This window comes from Heterocephalus glaber, unplaced genomic scaffold (assembly GCF_053883595.1).
Source record: "Heterocephalus glaber isolate CG9 unplaced genomic scaffold, H.glaber_assembly_v1.0 deba00001610, whole genome shotgun sequence".
In the NCBI taxonomy this organism is placed as follows: domain Eukaryota; kingdom Metazoa; phylum Chordata; class Mammalia; order Rodentia; family Bathyergidae; genus Heterocephalus; species Heterocephalus glaber.
In genome coordinates, this window is record NW_028258381.1 from 1847718 (window position 1) to 1867552 (window position 19835).

At 44.3% G+C, this 19835-nt stretch overlaps 1 protein-coding gene across 3 annotated transcripts in view; it reads right to left on the reverse strand.

Moving 5' to 3' along the window:
* Positions 1 to 16483: 16483 nt before the first annotated feature.
* The window catches only part of Elovl5 (ELOVL fatty acid elongase 5), a 75288-nt gene continuing 71936 nt past the window's right edge, over positions 16484 to 19835 (reverse strand). For all 3 annotated transcript variants that reach the window (XM_004868819.4, XM_087195975.1, XM_087195976.1), the window contains 2 exons: positions 19375 to 19509; positions 16484 to 18343 (listed from right to left, as the gene is read on the reverse strand). In XM_004868819.4, coding sequence (XP_004868876.1) covers positions 18200 to 18343; positions 19375 to 19509 — 279 coding nt within the window. In that variant the 3' untranslated portion in view covers positions 16484 to 18199. The remainder of the gene's footprint in view (positions 18344 to 19374; positions 19510 to 19835) is intronic.

A 19835-nucleotide genomic window follows, 5' to 3' on the forward strand; every position in this document is an offset into this window, starting at 1 on the left:
CGAGAGAATCTGAAAGATCAACCATGGCCAGATGCTGAAGATACCTGGTACACCAATGGGAGCAGTTTTGTTCAAGATGGCCGAAGGTATGCTGGGGCAACTGTGGTCACTGAGACTGAGGTCGTTTGGGCTGAACCCTTGCCCACTGGAACGTCAGCACAGCGAGCAGAGCTCATAGCATTGACCAAGGCACTGACTCTGGGAAAGGGCTGAAAGCTAAACATATACACAGACAACAGGTATGCTTTTGCCACCGCTCATGTACATGGGGCCATCTACAGAGAAAGAGGACTGTTGACAGCTGAAGGGAAGACTATTAAAAACAAAGAAAAAATTCTTACCCTACTGGCAGCCCTATGGCTACCAAAAAAATTGGCTATTATCCACTGTCCTGGGCACCAAAAGAGTGATACTCCGATTGCCTGAAAAAATAATTTAGCCAACCAGACAGCTCAAAAAACAGCCTTAGAGGCTGATCTGACACTGACCACTCAGCTCCCTGATCCAGGGGACACTGCTTTACCAGAAAAACCTCAGTACACTGAAGCAGACTTAAAATGGATGAAACAATTACCCATGCCCCAATGCCTCAACGGATGGTGAAAATCCTCTGATTGTAAAATCATCCTGCCTGAAGCACTGGGAGAACAAGTTCTCTCCAAAATACACCGAGCCACCCACATGGGCACCCGAAAGATGCAGGACCTCCTGAGACATGCAGAGATAAAGATTCAAGATGCCAACTCCAAAATTAAATGTATTGTTACCACCTGTAAAGCCTGTCAATTGACAAATGCTACCCACAACAAAGCCAACCCAGGCAATAGGCTGAGGAAAAACCGACCTGGAACATATTGGAAAGTGGACTTTACCGAGGTAAAGCCTGAAAGGTATGGCTATAAATATCTACTAGTGTTTGTAGATACTTTTTCAAGATAGACAGAGGCCTTCCCCACCAAACATGAGACGGCACAGGTTGTGGCCAAAAAGCTGCTAGAAGACATCTTGCCAAGGTATGGTTTCCCAGTAATGTTAGGGTCAGACAATGGACCTGCCTTCATTTCCAAGGTGAGTCAAAGTTTAGCACAGATACTGGGGACAAATTAGAAATTACATTGTGCATACAGACCCCAGAGTTCAGGACAGATAGAAAAAATAAATAGAACCCTAAAAGAGACCTTGACTAAATTAACCTTAGAGACTGGCAGTGGCTGGGTGACTCTCCTACCCTATGCTCTCTATAGGGTATGCAATTCACCCTATAAAATGGGGCTAACACCTTTTGAGATCCTGTTTAAGATACCTCCTCCCATTATCCCTAACCTTCAATCTGCGGTAATTGCTGAATTTGATGGTCAAAAACTGTTATTTTCCTTAAAGAGCCTCCAGCTTGTTCATAAAGACGTCTGGCCTAAATTAAAAGCCCTGTATGAGTCCAGACCACCACCTGAGCCCCATCGCTATCGACCAGGGGACTGGGTTTTTGTCAAAAGATATCGACAGAGAAACCTTGAGCCTCACTGGAAGGGACCCTATGTTATTGTTTTAACCATGCCCACCGCTCTCAAAGTCGATGGGATCGTCTCGTGGATACATTACACTCATGCCCACCCCGCAGATCCACACGCTGTTCTAGAAGACTTCATCCCATCATGACAGGTGTCCAAAGACTGAGACAACCCACTCAAACTCAAACTGCACCATCGTTAGTCATAATTATGGTAACTGTACTTTTAACATCGGTAATGAAAAGACAAAACCCACATGCTCCTCTAAACTTAACCTGGGTTATCATTAGTACCTCCACAGGTGACATTGTTAACAGTTCATTTAAAGTGACACCACTGCCGACCTGGTGGCCTGCTATAGACTTTGACCTGTGCCTGCTAGCAGCAGGAACATGAGATATTAGAGACTGGAAAACAAAATCAAAGAAAAAGCCTGAATGTGGACAAAATATCAATGATTATGAGATAAAAATGCTGACCTCTTCTGCCCCCGGGTGTAGTCACCCAGTCCGGAGAGCTGTTTTACAAGTCACCCTGTTCTATGTCTGTCCAGGGGGAGGACACAAATGAGCTCAAGCCAATAGATACAGAGGTCCTGATAAGTTCTATTGTGCAGAATGGGGATGTAAATCCATGGGCACTGTCTCATGGACTCTGCTTGTCAAAGACGATTTAATTTTGTTAAAAAGAGTCCCCGGGCCCACTGGCCTTCAAATGCGCCCCAGTAACGGTAAATTCAAGGTTGTTAATGGTACATGCTCAAGGTTCCTCCGTAACCCAGTTAGACTTTCATTCATCAAAAAAAAAAATACACCAGATGAAAATCGGGCCAAACATGGGGACTCCGCCTGTATCAAGATGGTCATGACAATGGGTTACTATTCACTGTAAAACTAAAAATAGAACCGTATGTTGTGGGGCCTCCCCAACCGGTAGGGCTAAATTCTGCACTGATCCCACTGGACCCCCTAATTCCTCCTAGACCCACCAAGCCCCCTCGAATAACCCCACCAACATCCCCTCAGCTCCCCACTCAGGCTGTCACCAAGAAAACTGGCCAGGACCCCCTATGGGGGCTAATAGTTTACACCTTCAAAGCCCTAAATGCCTCCAGGCCTGATCTCACTCAGTCCTGCTGGTTGTGTTATGATATCAAGCCCCCTTACTAGAAAAAAAAATAGCTTACCTAGACAACTTCACTGAGTCTGATAGCCCAACCCGGTGTAGATGACAACAAAAGGGGACAACCAGACTAACCCTACAATCTGTGACTGGACATGAAATTTGTGTTGGCAGTGTTCTGGCCACTCACCAACACCTTTGCAACCAAACCTATCAGTCTAGTCCAGAAAGATACCTTGTACCCCCTTCTGATGGATGGTGGGCTTGCTCCACTGGACTCACCCCTTGTGCACATAAAAAGGTACTCAACCAGACTGGGGACTTTTGTGTAATAGTACAATTGGTTCCTAGGCTATTCTATCATTCAGAAAAAGATATTCTTAGTCATCTGACTGAGACCCCAGATAGAGTCAAACGAAAACCTATAACAGCTGTCAGTTTAACAGTTCTCCTAGGTTTAGGATTAGCTGGGACAGAAACAGGAGTCTCATTGTTAGTGTTACAAAACAAACATTACAATGATTTAAAAACAGCCATAGATATAGACATCGAGAGACTAGAAAGCTCCATCTCCCACCTGCAAGAGTCACTAACCTCCCTGGAGGAAATAGTTCTCCACAACTAAAGAGGCCTAGATTTAATCTTCCTACAACAAGGGGGGGCTCTGTGCTGCCTTAGGTAAAAAATGCTGCTTTTATGTAGACCACTCAGGAGTGGTCAAAAAATCTATGGCCAAAGTCAAAAAAGGTCTCGCTAAACAAAAATGAGAACAAGAACAAAATCAAGGTTGGTTTGAACCTTGGTTCAATTCCTCCCTATGGTTGACCACTCTGATCTCTACCCTGCTGGGACCATTACTCATTTTGTTACTGCCGTTAACATTTGGACCTTACATACTTAACAGGCTGGTATCCTTCATCAGAGAACACATTAACACAGTATAGCTGATGGTACTTAGGTCCCAGTACGAACCAGTTTCTGAAGACCTTATAAAATTGGCCCCCAGAGGCCCATGATTGGTCCTCTATAACTTCATGAGAAGGGGGGAATGTGAGACCTAATTAACTCCATTTTAAAGTTTGACTCCATCTTAAAATAAGACAGTGAAGTGGCCTTGACATAAATTCCACTTCACTGAAGTCAACTATTCCCCTAGTCTCCTTTGTGCCCATAAAATAATGATAAAATGTCCTTGCTGTGGGACAACAGATAAAAAAGAGACACAGCTCCTAACTCAATCCTCTGTCTGCCCAGAAAACAGATGCTCCTGGGCCCATTATCTATAGAACATTCGGTCAATGTGCTGATTGTTCCTTTTTCCCATAAACTCTACATGTAGCCACCCCTCAACCCCCCCCCCCATGTACACCCCATGCTTGCTAAATATCAACCAATCATGTAACTGCTAAATGAAACATCCCCAAACCTTGCGGTAGCCACAATAAAAACCCTGCTGATTTAAAATTCGAGGCTCTCAATCCTGATCCGCTGCATCGGTGACGGTTAAGTGCCCCTGCTCTAACTTAAATAAATGACCCTCATGTGTTTACATCAAAATTGGCTCCTTGGTGGTCTTTGGAGACTTCGCGATCTGGGCACAACATAACCATGCAGGTTACAGTTGGTTCCCCAAGATGTGACCACATCCAAACCCCAGAACAACTGTTTTGAGAAAGGGACGTTTTTGCAGCTGTGTCATTTGGACAGGATCATTCTTCATTATCTTGGTGGGCACCAACTCTAATGACAAATGTCTTCATGGAAGTCAGAGAAGGGTGAGACAGGGAGAAGAGGAGGAGGCAGAGACTGGAGTGGCAGGGCCACAAGCTGAGTTACAGCCCCACCAGAGACCAGAGAGGCCGGGACAACGTGGAACCCAAGAGAGCAGGGCCTGCCCTGCCTTGAACTTGGACTCCCAACCTCAGAACTAAGAGAGAACATGGTCATTGTTTTAGGCTACCAAGGTGCTGGAGCTTTATTATGGCAGGGCTAAGTATGATGCTTACTAACAACAGCTTCATGAGGCAGGAGTGCATGGCAGGCACTCTGCTAGGCCATTTTACAAGCACCATTTCATTTTTACCCGTGATGACACTGAGGCTCAAGTTGGCCCGACATCTTGCCTGAGACCATATACGACGAGTGAGAGTTTGGGCTGGGATTTGAACCCATGTTGGTGTGACACCAGAGACTTTCAGCGTGCACTGGAGCCTTTCTGCTTGGCCATCCAACTGCTGCCACAGAGACAAAGTCACACTTGGGGCTGTTTGCTGCGTGTTGCAAGTTCTTTGCTCCCCCCTTAAAGAGAGGCCCAGCTCTTCAAGTATCTGCTCCTCTGACCTCAGTGCCTTCCTCCACCTGGGGAATGAGGCAGGCGTGAGAGCCATTCTCTACTCCCTGATCACAGAAAGTGGTATTCTCACTGCAAAGAAACATTCCTAACAAACACGGTCACACATAGTTCTTTTAGTCCATTCAGCCTCTGGGTCATCCCAGGTTATTTGCAAATTTTGCCAAGATGAATCAGATATCTTGGGAAAGGATTTGTCCTTGGATAAAGTATCAGTCAAGATGGTCTCTTATTGGTTGCTTATGCTGATTTTGAATTTGTATGAGGACTATCTTACTGCTTCAGGGGGATATTTACAAAGAAAAGTTTGGTTTTCTAAGACTTAAACTATGTCCTCTGGGCTCACTAGACTGTCAGGATATAAATGCTGGACTCTGGTGACGGCAAGATTTAGAAAGTAAGCATTTCTTTCTTTCCTGCAGGTTTATCCTGTCTTTTGGAGGCTAGAAGCAATCTGCTTCTAGTTTTCTATCTGCTGATAAGACCAAAGCTAAGGAGTGTGAGTGTGTGTGTGTGTGTGTGTGTGTGTGTGTGTGTTGAAATTGGGTATGGTTGTATTTATTTTGTTATCTTTATTTCTTTCAAACAAAATCAGCACTCCACTTTAGAGGTGGAAATATTGAGTCTTGGTGAATCTAAAAGACTATTATCCAAAATGACTCACCAATATATTCATTACCAATGCTGTGTATGTGTCCTCTAAGGAAACCGTTCTGTTCAGTGAAAACAGGAGCTATTACACAATGACATTTCAGGCTAATTTTAAAGCAAGTCATGTGTCCCTCTAACTGCTCTGCCTCAAATATGAGATAGGGATTCAAGCAGTACGTAAAACCCCTAAATGGACCAGCATGCTCTCACTGAGCAGTCCCATGGTTGCAGGAACACAAGCCTCGGTTTCCAACCACCACAAGCCTTCATCATCAGGGTGTCAGGGAGGAGCCCTGAGTTCAGAGCTGGGGTTAGGACTGCCCTTGGGTCCCTTGTTCTGCCTGTGCTTTTTCTAGTGGCAGGGAGATGGGACCCAAGTCTGTCCAGCAAAGATGCCCTTGTCCTGCTCCCACCAGTGATGCTGAGAGAGGCCTGGGCTCATGATCAGGAACTGCTTTGGAGGCTGATGCCAGTTATCCCCAGCAGCCCAGGGCTGGGAAGTATTAGCACCAACAGGAGGCAATAGCGTAAATGCAATGGAAATGAACCCCTAATTTCACTTTTCCTTTGCACACCTCAGGCTGAGCTTGTACTCATGATCCTCCTGCCTCAGCCTCCCACGGTGTGTGTGTGTGTGTGTGTGTGTGTGTGTGCACCATCACACCTGACTCAAACTTCACTTTTATGAACCCCTTCGTCCAAGGCTACTTTATACAACCACTGGGCCCTGGGAAGATTTCTTCCTTTCTTATATTTCCAAGCTGAAACCTACTCTCAGGAAATAGTTTAGCAAGTTCATCTCCATCATGGAGAATAGACAAATGGTCATCTTTGGTGACTATTTGCATCTGAAGCCTTAGAAACAAATGGTTGGGGCTCTGCAAATTCAGGGTCAGGATGATGGGAGGGGGTAGGGCTTTCTCGGGGACAGGGAGTATGAGTGGTAAACTTTTCCTGCTAGGTTAACTTCCTGTTAGTGTTAGAGCAGGGTGGGCATTTTCAAAAAGGAAAAAGTCATGATAGTGTTCTGTGGATGATAAAGTGGAAGCTAAACAAACAAATAGGAGGAAACCTTGAACCCAAAACTCATATTGGGTTATTTGCTTTTTCCCTTAACTTAAAGATTCGGGAAAAGAATTTGTATGTGTGTAAACCACACTCCTTCACCCTCCATCCATGCATCCATGGATCCATCCACCCATCCATGCGTCCATGTGTCCACTGGAATTGTATTCATCATGTGCAAGGTATCACAGAGATAGCCAGGATAAGACAGACAAGCTTTGTCTGAATGAAATTAAGCCAGTGAGTAAGGCTACAATAGACAGTAGCTGCGTGTAGTGAGTGGTCAGGAGAGGCTTTCTATGAAGAGTCCAGAGACTCAGCAAACACAAACACAGGGTGCTCAGTCAAATCTGAGCTTCAGATAAAAGAGGAACTCTTTTTCATTGTAAAGGTGCCCCATGCAGTATGGAGAATATTTGTACTAAAAGTTATTGATCATTTATCTGAATTAAAAATGCGACTGTCCACTCTGACTTTTATCCTGTAGCTCTCTCCTAGGTGACCCTGTGAGTGTGGGGAGGGAGGGCCAGGAGGAAATGTGGCTCAGTGCAAAGGCTCCTGCTTGAGCTGAGCTCGGCTTGCTTAGGAAGACATGGAGTGCCTGCTGGGGCAGAGGAGGAGGCAGGGCCAGATTGTGCAGAATTTCCATTTTATTCTGATCTTTGGAGTTTTCAAGAAAGATTGCAGTACTGCAAATTATTAATTTTCATGTATATCCCAGTTTTTATTGTGTTTCCCAAAGCAAGCTCCACTAACACTGCAAAGAGAACAGACTTTGGCTTGGGCAGAGGCCTGTAATCCAGCTCCTGAGAGGCTGAGGCAGGAGGACTGAGTTCAAGGCCAGCCTGGGCAACTTAGAGGGACTTGGTCTCAAAATAAAAAAATAAAGGGGCTGGGGATGTAGCTCCATAGGCCTTGGGCTCAATCCTCAGTACCACAGACACAGACACAGACAGACAGACAGACAGACACACACACACACACAAAGAAAAAGGGAGAAAAAAAACACAAAAAACAGCAGACTTTAACACTGTTTTGCCAGACCATAGGAATGGCCTAAAGTGCTGCTCGAAGAAGAGACCCAGTGACTTCAATTCTTACTGGTGGGTAAATGGCTATCAGAAAAGTGCAAGTGAGGAAAGGACAGCATGCAGTGCAGGCCAAAAGGAGATGAGAAAAGAATAGAAGAGGGTGTGACGGTGCCAATGTGGAGCTCTGGCAGTCTGAGTAGTTGGCCTGGGTGGGACCTCAAGGCCCGAGTTGTAGGAAGGCCACTCCTCCCTACCCCTGCATTGAGACGGAAGAGGGATTCCTTCAGAATGGGTCAGTGGGGATGGACAGCCCAGAGGCTAAGCAGTCTAAACACGCTGTTTTGGAGTACTCTGGCTGGTGCCCCACCTCAGGCCGAGGAGGGCTTCCTCCTGAGAGCTCCCTACCTCCTTGGGGCAGGTGTGGCGATCCCTGCTCAACTCCACACCTACTTCCTGCAGGATCTGTTGTTCTGCAGCAGCCTCTCCTTGAGATAAAATACAGAGGTAAAAGAGTTTACTGCATTTCCTGAGAGCATGGCTTCGCCCTACTCCCAGATTCAATGCTCATCTTATTGGGTCAACAAAACAGTGACCATGCTCTGCACTTCACAGATGGGGAAACAGTCTGAGAACACTGATTTGCCCCAGGTTTCAAGAGCATCAGCAGCAGAGCATCAACTTGAACCTCTGACATTAGTCTTGTGTCATACCCAAGGGATTGTCAATTCATTTGAAAAATATTATTGACTTGTGCAAGATCACATAGCTACACACATCCCTCTAAAATAAAAATGTTCTTGTTTTATGAAACCACAATTTAGAACCCAAGAGCAATATCTACAAGGGAAAAGAATATTTCTCATTTTCTGACAAGCACTCATTTCAGATAGGTTGAGTCACTAAATGGTGGGCTGATTGATTCCAAAAAAATGTAAGAACACTCCCATTATAACGTAGCAGAAACTTAAAAGACACAAAGAGGAAAATAAAAATCACCAATAATCCTCCCACTCAGGCAGCACTGCTACTGACACATTGATGTGTGTCTTTCCTGTCAAATAGATTGGGGGAAATGTGATGTAAACTGATTGATGACTTGTTTTTCTTCTTTAACGGTATTTCCACGACCATTTCCTCACAGCTGGATTTTCTACAAAGCATATGTGACTGTCTAACCATGGATCTAACCTATGGGACCTACTGGAATTCTGAAGTGGTTACCAACTCTCTTAATTATACAGTGATGCTTCCACATAGTTATTTGTCTGGATCTTGTTTTGAGAAAAACTGAAAGTGCAGGAAGAAACAGAAAATGAGTGGACACTCACTTGCTTTTTGCCTGTGGGTGAAGGAAAGAAGGTGAGGCCACTGCCTTCAAGGGTTGGTTGCCTGCAGGTCCCCTCACCCCCACTTTCCCAGGCTGTCCAGCTGCTGACGGAGGTGCTGTGCCTGCTCAGCACCTGAGATGCTCCTCCTAGGGTGGCAGTGGAGGAGACCCTGTCATAGTCTTTGTGGTGGCACCCACAAAGCTCCTTGGCACACCACGCCCGCCCTTCCCTGTGGGCCCGGCCCCAACTTTGGTGGAAATGGAAAGGCAGCCAGAGAACCAAGCTCGGTGTGACCTCTCTGCCAGAGGGAGTTACTCTCCCTCTACTCTCTCTGATCTGGGGCTGTCTGTGTGCTCCTCCAACAACTACCGAAAAACTGAGGTGCTCATTATTCCCAAACTATAATTTGAAAAATAGCTAAGTCATAAAATCAAACAAGCCTCAACTGAGTGCCTTTAAAAAGAAAAGATCTCCTTGTTGCCGGGTTCTAAAAATAGTTTCCAATGCTGTACTCCACCTTTACAATTATTTTTGACTTCAGGTCCAAATCTGGACAACACAGATCAAAAGACTTTGTACATTGTAGAGGGGAGAGCTCATTAATTCTTAAGAGTGGTGGGATCAGCTTCACCATCATATGCCCCATCTGCTATGTTCTGGCACACTCTTCTGAGAGGTTCAGTTCCTCTGCACAGCTGCAGAGTGAGACAAACACAGCACCCAGGGAAGCCAAGGTGGAAGCTTCCCCAAGAGACAGTGGCTGTGGCATCTGTACTGATCATGCCGAGCTCCTTCATTCACAAAGCCACTATTTCAGATAGAGGACTTTTGTGCACATCTTGGCCTCTGCCTGCACCTGAACGCCACCTACTCAAAGAAACCTTCTGTACCTATGAGATCGAAGACATCACCCCTGTTCTCCTTCTGGGCTGATCAACTAGTAAAGACCTCTGCCTGAAGCCAGGTAGGATATGATGTATCTGAGTGTCGCCACTGCCACACATGCAAATCATCTGTGGATCCATTTGCCCTTGAGTGACATTGGTACCAGCAGGGTAAAATTCATATAAATTTGAGTCTTTATAACGTTTTTTGTTTTTTTTTTTTTGGGTACCGGGGATCAGACTTGTCGGGTCCTTGCGCTTGTGAGGCACGCGGCGGAACCCCTGAGCTAAATCCCTGGCCCTAACTATCACTTTTTAAAAAATCTTCAAAAACATCACCCTAAGATGTAGGGATGAATTCAGTCTCCAGGGCAGGGATTTGCCCATCACATGGTGGCACTGTCGGGAAGGTGGCAGGTGTGGCCGAGGTGTCGGGCCCTCTCAGAACTGCAGCACCATGCATGATGAAGGACTCCACCCGCAGGGCCCAGATCACCCTCTAGAGGTGTGAGACTTCCAGTAACAGCTCCTCCGGTTGAGAACATGACCCACATTCATCAGAACCTCTGACAGGAGGCTGGGGGAACAGCTCAGGGGTGGGGCCCAGGCTTAGCTTGTGAGAAGCCTGGGTTCAACACCCAGTGGCAAACAAAGTTCGTTTCAGTATGCTCTGCAATGTCTGTACTGTGCAGAAGAGAGCACCCTCAACATCAGCATCTGCTTGTTTCCTGCAGAAAAGTTGCTGGAGTTGGCATTTTGTTTGCTTATCATTCCCCAGAATGAGATTATCTTTTCACTGCTTCCCGAGTGGGCACCCGGTGAACCTCATGGTGGAACTACAGCAGGGGTGGGTTGGGGCAGCAGCATGGATCTGAAATGTGTAGACACCCCAGGGACCAACCACTCCTCTCTGTCTTTAGTGTCTAGAAGGAGCTTACAACAAGTTTTATGGCTATGCTAAAAAAATTACCCTATACAGTTGTGTAAGTAAATACAAACTCTAGAACTATGAACATGTGATCTTTTTCTGAAGATTTATTAGACTTACAGATATTATTTGTACTTTTATGAACTGGAAGTTCCATTTACTTGATGGCATCATAGATGAGGGAACTAGTACAAGCAATGTAAAAGCCCTCTAAATGTTTCAAAGAACTGCTAAATGAATTTAGAAAAGCTGCAGGACACAAGATAACATACAAAGAAATTACCATTTCTGTACACTGATAGTGAACTTGCTAAAAACGAGAAATTCCATTCACAAAAGCTGCGAAGAAAAATACTTAGGAATAAATTAAAGCAAAGAAGTAAAAGACCACTATGATAAAAACTAAAACACCAATGAAAGAAATTATAGATCATGCAAAACAAAGAGCTATCCTGTGTCCATGGATAAGAATATTGTTAAAATGACCACACTATCCAAAGAGAGCTAATGCAATTGTTATCAAAATACCAATGACTTTCTTCACAGAAACAGAAAAAAACAATTTATATGAACTACAAAAGACCCAGGGAAACCAAGGCAATCCTGAGCAAAAACAACAATGCTGGAGACATTGTAATACCTGACTTCAAAACAAACTACAAAGCTACAGTAACCTAAAGCATCATGGTACTAGCATGGAAATGGACATATAGGCCAATGGAATAGAATAGATAACTCTGAAATTAATCCATGCACATAGAGCCACTGGTTTTGGACAAAGTCACCAAGAACATATAGAGAAGAAAGGCTACTGTTTTCAGTAAATGTTGCTGGCAAAACTGGATATGTATATGCAGAAGGAAACTAGATCCCCTCCTGCCACCACACATGCAAGTCAACTCAAACTGGATCTAGGACCTAAATGCAGAACATGAAACTAGGACATCACTACATGAAAACACAGGGGAGACTCTTCAAGATATTGGTACAGGTAAGGATCTTTTGGATGGAACCCTAACAGCTTAGGTAACAAAAGTAAAAATAGACAAATGGGATTGTACCAAATTAAGAAGCTTCTGCATGGCAAAGGAAACAATCAACAGAGCTGAGACCACCTAGAGAGTGGGAGAAATACCTGACAACTATCAGCTGACAGAGAGTTAATATCCAGAGAGTAAGTCCTCCATTTATGAATGTTCAAGTTGGGAACAATCAGACACAAATGGACCTCGAATTACGAATGTTCATAGATGTGAAGAAATCATGAAAGTATTTTACCATCATTTTAAGGTAACTGTAATGGTAAAAATAATATATTTACAGTATTTTTGTGTTTGGGTTTTTTATGCTTTACATTGTATATTTTGTCAAAGGTGTATAAGACTCACTTTGTCAGACTCATGAACAAATCCGACTTTTGAACATTCTCTTGGAACAGAACTTGTTTGTAAGTTGGGGACTTATTGTATAAGGAACTCACAAGACTGAGCATCAATATATAAACAATCCAGTTAAATACAGACTAAAGATCTACATAGATACTTCTCAAAAAAGGACAAAGAAATGGCCAGCAAGTATATAAAAAGTGCCCAGGGCCAGGGATTTGGCTCAGTGGCATGCCTGCCTCACAAGTGCAAGGTCCAGAGTTTGATCCCGGTAGCATAAATAAGTAAATAAATAAAGTGCTCAGGCTGGGTTTTGTGGTGCATGCCTGTCTGTAACACCAGCACTCGGAAAGCTGAAGCAGGAGGGTCATGAATTTGAGGCCAGCCTGGACTACAGAGCAAGACCCTGCCTCAAAAACTCAACACAAGACAAACACACACACACACACACACACACACACACACACACACACACACACACCATCCCTCAAACCCTCAGTATCACTAATCAGGGAAATGTGAATCAAAACCACAATGAGGTATCTCATTCAAGTTAGAATGGCTATTATTAAAAAAAGAAACAATAGGGCCAGGGATTTAGCTCAGTGGTTCCGCTGCCTGCCTCGCAAGCCCAAGGTCCCGAGTTCAATCCCCAGTACCAAAAAAGAAACAATATAATTCAGGCTGGTAGTGCATATCTGTAATCCCAGCACTCTGGGGGGCTGAGGCGGGAGGATGGCATGTTCCAGGCCCAGCCTGGGCAACTCACTGAGACCCTTCCTCAAAATAAATAATTTAAAAAGGGCTGAGGATGTAGTTGAGTGTAAAAAAAAGGGGCAAAAATTATAAATACTTTCAAGGATGGAGAGAAAGTACAACTCATACACTGCTGGTGTGCATGTAAATTAGTACAGGCATTATGAGAAACAATATGGAGATTCCTTTAAAAACTAAAAGTAGAACTAAACAATCCCGCTCCCAAGAATACATCTAAAAGAACTGGAGTTAGCAAACCAGATACTTCCATGTCCATATTTACTGTCACTAAGATATGGAATAATAAGGTGTCTGCTGACAGAAGAATGGATAAAGAAAATGTGGTTTATATGCACAGTGGTATATTATTCAGCCATGAAATAAAACTCATTCACAACAACACAGAACAGGAGGTGAAATAAGCCAGACAGAGAAAGACAAATACCACGCTCTAATCTAAGTAATGTGTGGAAACTAAAAAGTGGGTCTCATAGAAGAGCAGAGTAGAACAGTGATCACTACAGACAGGAGGGACAGGCAGGAAGGAATTTGTTCTGTTCTCTACAGGGAAGTAGGGTAACTTTCGGTTTCATCAATTTATACTTCAAAAAAAATTTTTCTTTTTGGGGGGTTACTGGGGATTGAACTCCGGTCCTTGCGTTTGCACAGCAGGAGGTGAAACCACTGAGCTAAATCCCCGGCCCTTATACTTCACAATTTTAAAAGTTCAAAATTCCCGAAGTATAAAAATGGTCCACATTTGATGAGATGGAAGTGCTTATTACTGATTCAATCATCACACTGTATATTTGAATCCCATAAAATGCACACATGTCCCAATAAAAACATTCCAAAGATTTAAATCAGATATTTTAATACTTGGGGATTTCTTTGAAAGATTCTCCTTGTACACATCTTTTTCTCAGTCACGGAATGCACATCCTCACTTTCTGAACAAAGCCACCTGGATGTCACTTAGGAAGGCCATAACCCTGCAGGAGGAAGTTGCCAGCAGGAATGTAGTCTGTGCAGTTTGGTCGGGCCTGGAGGTGTGGCTCTGAGGGCAACTTTCCATGGCATTTGTCCATTCAGGGGGCGGTTGTAACTGGCACCAGCTTTGGAAGAGGGGAGCCACATGACCTCTGGAATGAGCTGTCCTTGCAAAATGCATGTGGGGAGGGTGGTAGCCAGCCCCAGCCATGGGCAGCAAAGTGCCTTGGAGTCCCATCCTCAGGGTGCATGATGCCCTGGGATCCTGCCTACAGCACCCTTGAGCCATTGTGAGTCTGTCGGAAACTGGGAAGGCCATGAAGAAAACACCTGTCTCCAGGATCAAATAAGCTACCCCAGTGCTCCTAGAGCTGAGGCCAGCACTGTGCATGAACTGCTTCAGGAGCAGGCTGGTGGGGTCTGATCACCCAACGACGACACACTCGATGACAACACAGCCTTTCTGCAGGACTGAGATGGCAGCGAGGCCCAAGGGGAAAGAGGGCACAAGGTGCCAGAACCTGGAGCCAATGGTTAGCAGCAATGGACACACAATGCATCAGGAGTCTTGCCAGGGGGCAGGCACACAACTACAATGGTACAATGGTGAAGATCAAAATACAAACCATGGCAACTGCTTTTGTTCCTATTTCTCCATCAAGGCCCATCATCTACAAACTGAGTGTAGAAAAGTGTGGTTAGGTTGTGAAGTGAAAGGCTGATGAGGGCGTAGTGGAAGGTGTTCCAGCTCACATGGAAGGGATCTCAGGCATGGAAACAGCTGTAGGAGGGCGAAGAGCTGCCATCAGAACCCTGCTGAAATGACAAAGACCAAAAGACCAAAAGACCAGAGCCTAACAATCCCCACTGCTTTCCAAACAGAGAAGAAGGTAGATTCTAAAGAACTCTAGACGAGTGAGCTTAATGTAACACTGGCAAGATTTGCAATGTTGACTGTGAACATTTGGACCCCTAAAAGGATTGCTGATTTCTGATTCAACAACTAAAATGTCACCCAGACTAACTCCCTTCTCTCTCTAGACAGGATTGCCACAGCAGCCAACCAGGGAAATGAGGAAAACAGTAGCAGATAATGGAAAAGAGTGAGTGCGCTGAGGCCATAGCCACAGTCTTATAAGCCAGCAGACTAATCCACACTAGGTGTGGCCCTCAGGACTTCACATATGGAATGACCCTGTAATGTAGGGACTAGTATTTACTCCTGCTAGGCAGATAAAAAAGGGAAAGTTAAAGCAGTGTATTTAGGTCATATGGGAAGAATTTCATCTCAGGCAACGTGGTCCCCAACTTGCGCTTCTCAAATGTACCAACGGGAAAAGGAGAATCTCCTTTTTTTTTTTTGGTACCGGAGTTCAAACTCAGGACCTTGCACTTGTGCAGCAGGCAGGCAGTGGAACCGCTGAGCTAAATCCCCGGCCCCTCCCTTTCTTGTACCAGTGTGTCCTTTGCACAAGAAGGGTGCTGTGTAGGAATACACCCGGACTCGATTTGTGCCCTCATCCACTCAAGTCTCAGTGGGAAGGAGACAGATTGTAGTGGGTAAGACTGGGTGATAAACTGAGCTTGCTAATTGCTGCAGTAAACCTAGCAGGAAGAGTCTGAACTACAGGGGAGCCTGTATAAATTCCAGGGATAATTTTTCAAATACCTGACTAACCAGTTCATCACTGGACAACAGCAGAACCATCACTAGTGTGCTAGTGCCAGCACTACTAAGCTCAGTTCCATCCATACCAGCCAGAACAGTATTATAGGTCTTATTTCACTGATCTGGTCTTTTCAGTAAGAAATGTGTGACTTTGATTTCAATTGCTCTGATTTTTAAGTCTTATTTTTTCAATTTGTCCTAGACTTGGGAAAGATCCTCTTGGACCTTTTGCACTCCCAAAGCTCAGTGTAGTGTTTGGTGGCATTTTAAGGTAATCTTTACAAATGAAGACACCCGAAAGTATCAAGCCCACGCTGGGATTGTGCAGTCAGAGGAGAAGGGCAGAAGATGGGAGTCATGCTATGCCTGCTGTGAACATGGGTCGGCTGGGAAGGCAACTGGCTTGGGAGAGGCTGGGGAGGCCAGGAAGTGATATAGCTTTGGGACCAAGGAGGGACCTCAAGTACAATACTCCAAAGCAGAGGCCAGAGCAATAAGGTCGCAAGACTTCATTTTCTAATAAAGTTTTACTGGAACACAGCCCTGCCCATTCATTTACATATTGCCAAAGGGTGTTTTTGCATTACATTGAGTATCTGTTCCAGAGACCTGATGAAGGCCATGTGGGATTCAAAGCCTGAAATGTTTTCTATCTGGCTTTTTACAGAAAAATATGTGGACCTGTGGTCCATAGGGAAAGGCCCTTGTGTCTGAATTACTTACATCCTAAATTCCTAGAGGGTGAAGAGAGTGGGTTTTTTTCCTCCAGCCTTTCAGAAGTAACAGCATATAAACAATATAGAACATAAGCACCGGTAATCAAAAAATGTTTTAATGATTAATATTTAGACATCATTTAACAGTGTAGGTATATCCACAAGAGCTAAGCACACTCTGACGGCACACTACTGAATGCTATCGTTTCTGTATGGAAATAGGTAAAGACATCTGCAAACTAGTACCTAGGGATGGAGAGACATACATTACACACATACACAGTCTAGAGTTGTAAGGTCCATGTAAACAGATGCTGTGACTCCTTCCAAACAGAAAACCCACAAGACTAGTAAGAGAGCCGACTGGCTCTCTTTAATATGAATGTGCAAAATTAAAGCATGGTAAACAGATATTTACATAAATATCAAACCCACAATTAGTTTATACATTGTTAACACCTTCCAAGATGTCATGAGTGGTTCGATGAATTCTGTTTCCCAATGGAGAAGGTTTTAAGAGGCTAAACTTCAACACTTTAATAAAATGACACACGTAATAGTCCTTATTTGACTACTTGCCTTGAGGGTGTGAGACATGATTTTACAATAAGTAGTCTATTATTTTTAAACAAGTAGTTTTAAACAAATCTTTAGGTTCTAAGCAGAAAAAAGTTACAGGTGCTATTAGATTTCCATTAAACAAGTTACTCATCACTATCCAATTTCCAAGTTCTCCTATGCTGTCGCTATCTGTTTGATTTTATCTTAATTTTTAAGGTTCTTTTCCCCCCTTTACTAACTTTAGTAAACTAGGCACATTTAGAAGGAAGTTTGTGTAAAAACAGATAGCATTACAGGAACCAATTCAGACGCAGGCCCTTAGCAGGTGGCTCTCCATGGCTAGGACACGGGACTCTTGTCAAATAGTACATATGCAATCATCTCTCTTTAAAATGACATTCTCTCTCACACTGGTGGAACGCAAAATGGACTTGTTTCCTGTATAAAAACACTTAACACTTCAGAAATTAAAAATGGCCTACTTACCTACACTCTTCCTAAAATCTTGAGGACAAAGAATATATATTTAAGCTTCATCAAGACTGTTTTAGAGCCCCCCCTTTTTACATTATTAATCATGGCACTCAAAATAAAAAAATAAGATCTGTTAAAAAGTTAAACTGACTGCTCCACTAGATTTGAGCCTGCTTGATTGAAAGCCAGTATTATAAAACTGAAGGTGCCGTTTCTGATTTCACATCTACAGGTCACTTGAAATTATGTGTCACACGCTAATTTCATAAATCTCGGTATTTGATTTTTCTAAACAGAGCTATTACAAATGAATACAAACTTGAAATATACCCTAATTTAAACTAATTAAGCTTTGGGCCCTGCTTTTTAAATTTTAAGGCATGTGTGTTTCTCTACTGTAACAGCATTGTACAAATTTACATTTACAATCACATGCATGATCTACAGTTAAAAAAAATTTTGGATTACAGTGTTTTTAAATTGTGAATCACAATTCAGCACCTATCATGTTATAACTAATAAGGCAACAGCAGTGTCATATACTACAATAATATTCCCTTTCCATAGTCTAGCGCAGGGGGTCAATGAGAGCCCAGAAATGTGAGAAATCTTAGCCTACGTGGATAACTGGCATACGTATTCGAGGGGTTTGAATGGATGAAGGAGGCCCTACACGAATCACACTATTGTAGGCCAGGCTAGTACAGCAGCTGCTAACGAGCGTCGAGCACAACGAATTGTGCTTACAATCACAGGCGTGTGGAGGGTTGGGCTCCGCCACTCAGTCCTTCCGCTGCTTCCTTGGCTTCACATTGTTTTCCAGGGAGGAGAAGCTGTTAGTGTGCCCGTTCACGGTGGCCACAGAGCCATTCTGGTGGTCCCTTGGGTGCTCTTTCCGCCGGGAGGCCCCCTTCTTGTTGTAAGTCTGAAACACAGAAAGGCAGATGAAGACTTGAGCACATGGAGCAACTTGTATGACATAAGGTCTGGTTTCCTTTTACAACCAAAACTTATCAAGAAATAATTCAGCTGTGTGGTCAAGTGACCTTGAATAAACAATTTGGCCCTGGCTTCAATCACACTCCCATTTTCTGAGGCTTAGCCCAAGATAAAAAAAAAAAAATTGCACCCAGAAAATCCACTCACATTTCACTTTGCTTGGCCTGTTCAGTACTGGAATGGAGGGCACAGGAGCTATAGGCCAAAGCAGTTGCTCCTCCCAGGCAGCAGCTCTCCCAGCACTGTGTCCCGTGTGTGTCTCCCAGATTTTCCCATTACCACAGTAGCTACTTCAGTGTTCACACACACAGTGCTGCACTGCTACAGGCAACTGGAGAAGAGCCCTGTGTTCTAACCTCCCTTGTAGCTGATGTATGCACCATGTCATTGTCCTTTTGTCCCCTGGGGCCTCTGTCCTAGCTCCTGACCTCCTGCATCTGCCTAGGTCAGTGGGCAGCAGAGCCACCAGGCCACAAAATCAACACCATGCATCATTGGGTGCCAAGGGGTCAGCTTCCTCAGGGACAATCTGCCCAAAATCTGTCCTTCTGTGAGCAAAAACCTACATCATCCCATCATGGGAATGAGCTGCACCCCTAGTCTTGAGCAGGAGTAAGAAAACTGGGATAGACAGGTAGAATATTTCTGTCTCAAGACCATGACATAAATCTTTTCTGAAACCTCATCTAACTATGATGTTTAGGGTAGCCGGGCAGAGATTTCTGCTTGAAAAATCCCCTCTCATGTGTGGCACAGGTTGGAGGGAAGCAGCATGGCATCCTGCTAAACGCTTTAGATTTCCAGTATGATTCATGATGCCCTGTCAGAGTCCAGAACAGAGAGAGCCCCATTTCTGACCCCACAGAAGCCCCCTCAGAACACATCCCCAGCAGGCAGAGTGACAAGTGCTTCTGTCAAAAAGGCCCCGAGCACCAAAGCCTGCTAAGGCGGACCCACCTCATTGTAGAAGTTCATGAAGAGAATGATGAGGGAAATCATGTACCCAATCTGGAAATATAGCCACCCCAGTGGGAACGTGCATGGCCAGATGACCCCGCAGGTGGTCTGGATGATTGTCAGCACAAACTGGATCTAGGGGAAGGAGACATCACTGAGCAGTGACTCAGGCAGGTATGGACTCAAGCCACATGGACAGCAAACCCACAGTTTCTGATCTTTCTGTGGGTACAGGTGTCATCTCATAAACACGGTGCCTATGCTACGTTTATCCTAAACTCTGTGTGTCCCTGCTACTTCAGCCACCTCCACAACTCAAGGACACAGAATAGAGATGCAAGGGCTCTTTCTAAGCATTTTTCTTTAAAAGAAAAGGGAAGGGTGAAGGCTGTGTGTGCAGAGGGGACTCCTGGTGTTGCTGTGGGATGTATGATTGGATGGACCCTGCACCTTTTGGTTTG